This window comes from Buceros rhinoceros, unplaced genomic scaffold (genome assembly GCF_000710305.1).
Source record: "Buceros rhinoceros silvestris isolate BGI_N320 unplaced genomic scaffold, ASM71030v1 scaffold12511, whole genome shotgun sequence".
NCBI lineage: Eukaryota > Metazoa > Chordata > Aves > Bucerotiformes > Bucerotidae > Buceros > Buceros rhinoceros.
In genome coordinates, this window is record NW_010392573.1 from 71538 (window position 1) to 72696 (window position 1159).

The window sequence follows — 1159 nt, forward strand, 5'->3', positions numbered from 1 at the left end:
CAGTGAGCTACACTGGCCACACACCAGCTCAGCCGTTCTTTAGTAAGGCTGCTGTGCTGGTTTAAAACTGAAGCATTTGAGATATCGCAGAAAATATACGAATAAACTTTTATTTTTCAGCAACACCACACGCTATTTGAAGACAACCCACACACTTAAGTCAGGCAGAGAGGACTAAGCGAACAATCACGGCTAGAACATTTCCACTGGAAATGTGCTGAAGTTCACAAGGGTCTTCATTACCACCTTACTGAAGTTTTCTTATGTGTTTCTAGTCTACACACCGCACACTTCACGCAGCCATGCAAATCGGAATCGAATTGTAAATGTTGAGGGAACAGGGAAGTCCGTTCACTGCGAAGATTCATTTTCCACAGAAGACCCAGGAGAGGGAAGACCAAACACTGCAGGGTTCTTCATGAGCGACCAGGGACTTCAGAAACCATGAACTTTCAGTTGTTCTTCCTTGACGATGCCGATCTAAAGGAGACAAGCAACACCCCGCAGTGAAGTTCACACGTGTGGGATATTAGCGATAGCAAGTTACCCCAACCCCACACTTGGATTAAAAAGCCTGCATCACAGGATATTCTCAGAGCAGTTTTCTAGCTTCCAGAACATTTCTGAGCCTTTGTTGCTTCCAGAGAGGTTTAGATAATTATCTGCACTCCCTCACCTCCAGGAGGAACTGGCAAATGTTCTTCCTCTGGTCCCCTTGAAGCTGGATGACTTCGCCGTATTCAGGATGTTCAATCACGGTACCATTACAAGCAAATTTCTAGAGAGAGACAGTCAGATTGTAAAACTGTAACGTACACTGGCTGTTTTGCTTTCCACGTCTTCTCAGCAGAATTTTGTCACACAACCTGCTTAGTAAAGCCTGACACCAAAAAACCATCTGGATCTGTTTTACACAGGTTCTGAGGGCAAATGGGATGTATCTGCTGGTGCACAGACACAAGTGAAGCTGCTGATTGATGGTAAATTCAGGCAAAGACGGGATCAGCTACTGTGCAGAAGGAACTGGCTGACACTCATTCTAAGAATGGAAAACAAAGTGGGAAGATACAGCCTTTCTACTCCTCACTCTTAAAACAAATATTTTCCTCCTGGCGAAACTGGAGCTCTCTGTTTGCAACAGCAACCCAGCTGCGACCAC

The 1159-nt window shown here is 45.1% G+C and overlaps 1 protein-coding gene across 1 annotated transcript in view; it reads right to left on the reverse strand.

Moving 5' to 3' along the window:
- Positions 1-435: 435 nt before the first annotated feature.
- The window catches only part of EIF1B (eukaryotic translation initiation factor 1B), a gene marked incomplete at its 5' end in the record, with an annotated part of 1243 nt that continues 519 nt past the window's right edge, over positions 436-1159 (reverse strand). Inside the window, 2 exons of the mRNA XM_010144543.1 lie at positions 436-480; positions 677-778. Coding sequence (XP_010142845.1) covers positions 436-480; positions 677-778 — 147 coding nt within the window. The remainder of the gene's footprint in view (positions 481-676; positions 779-1159) is intronic.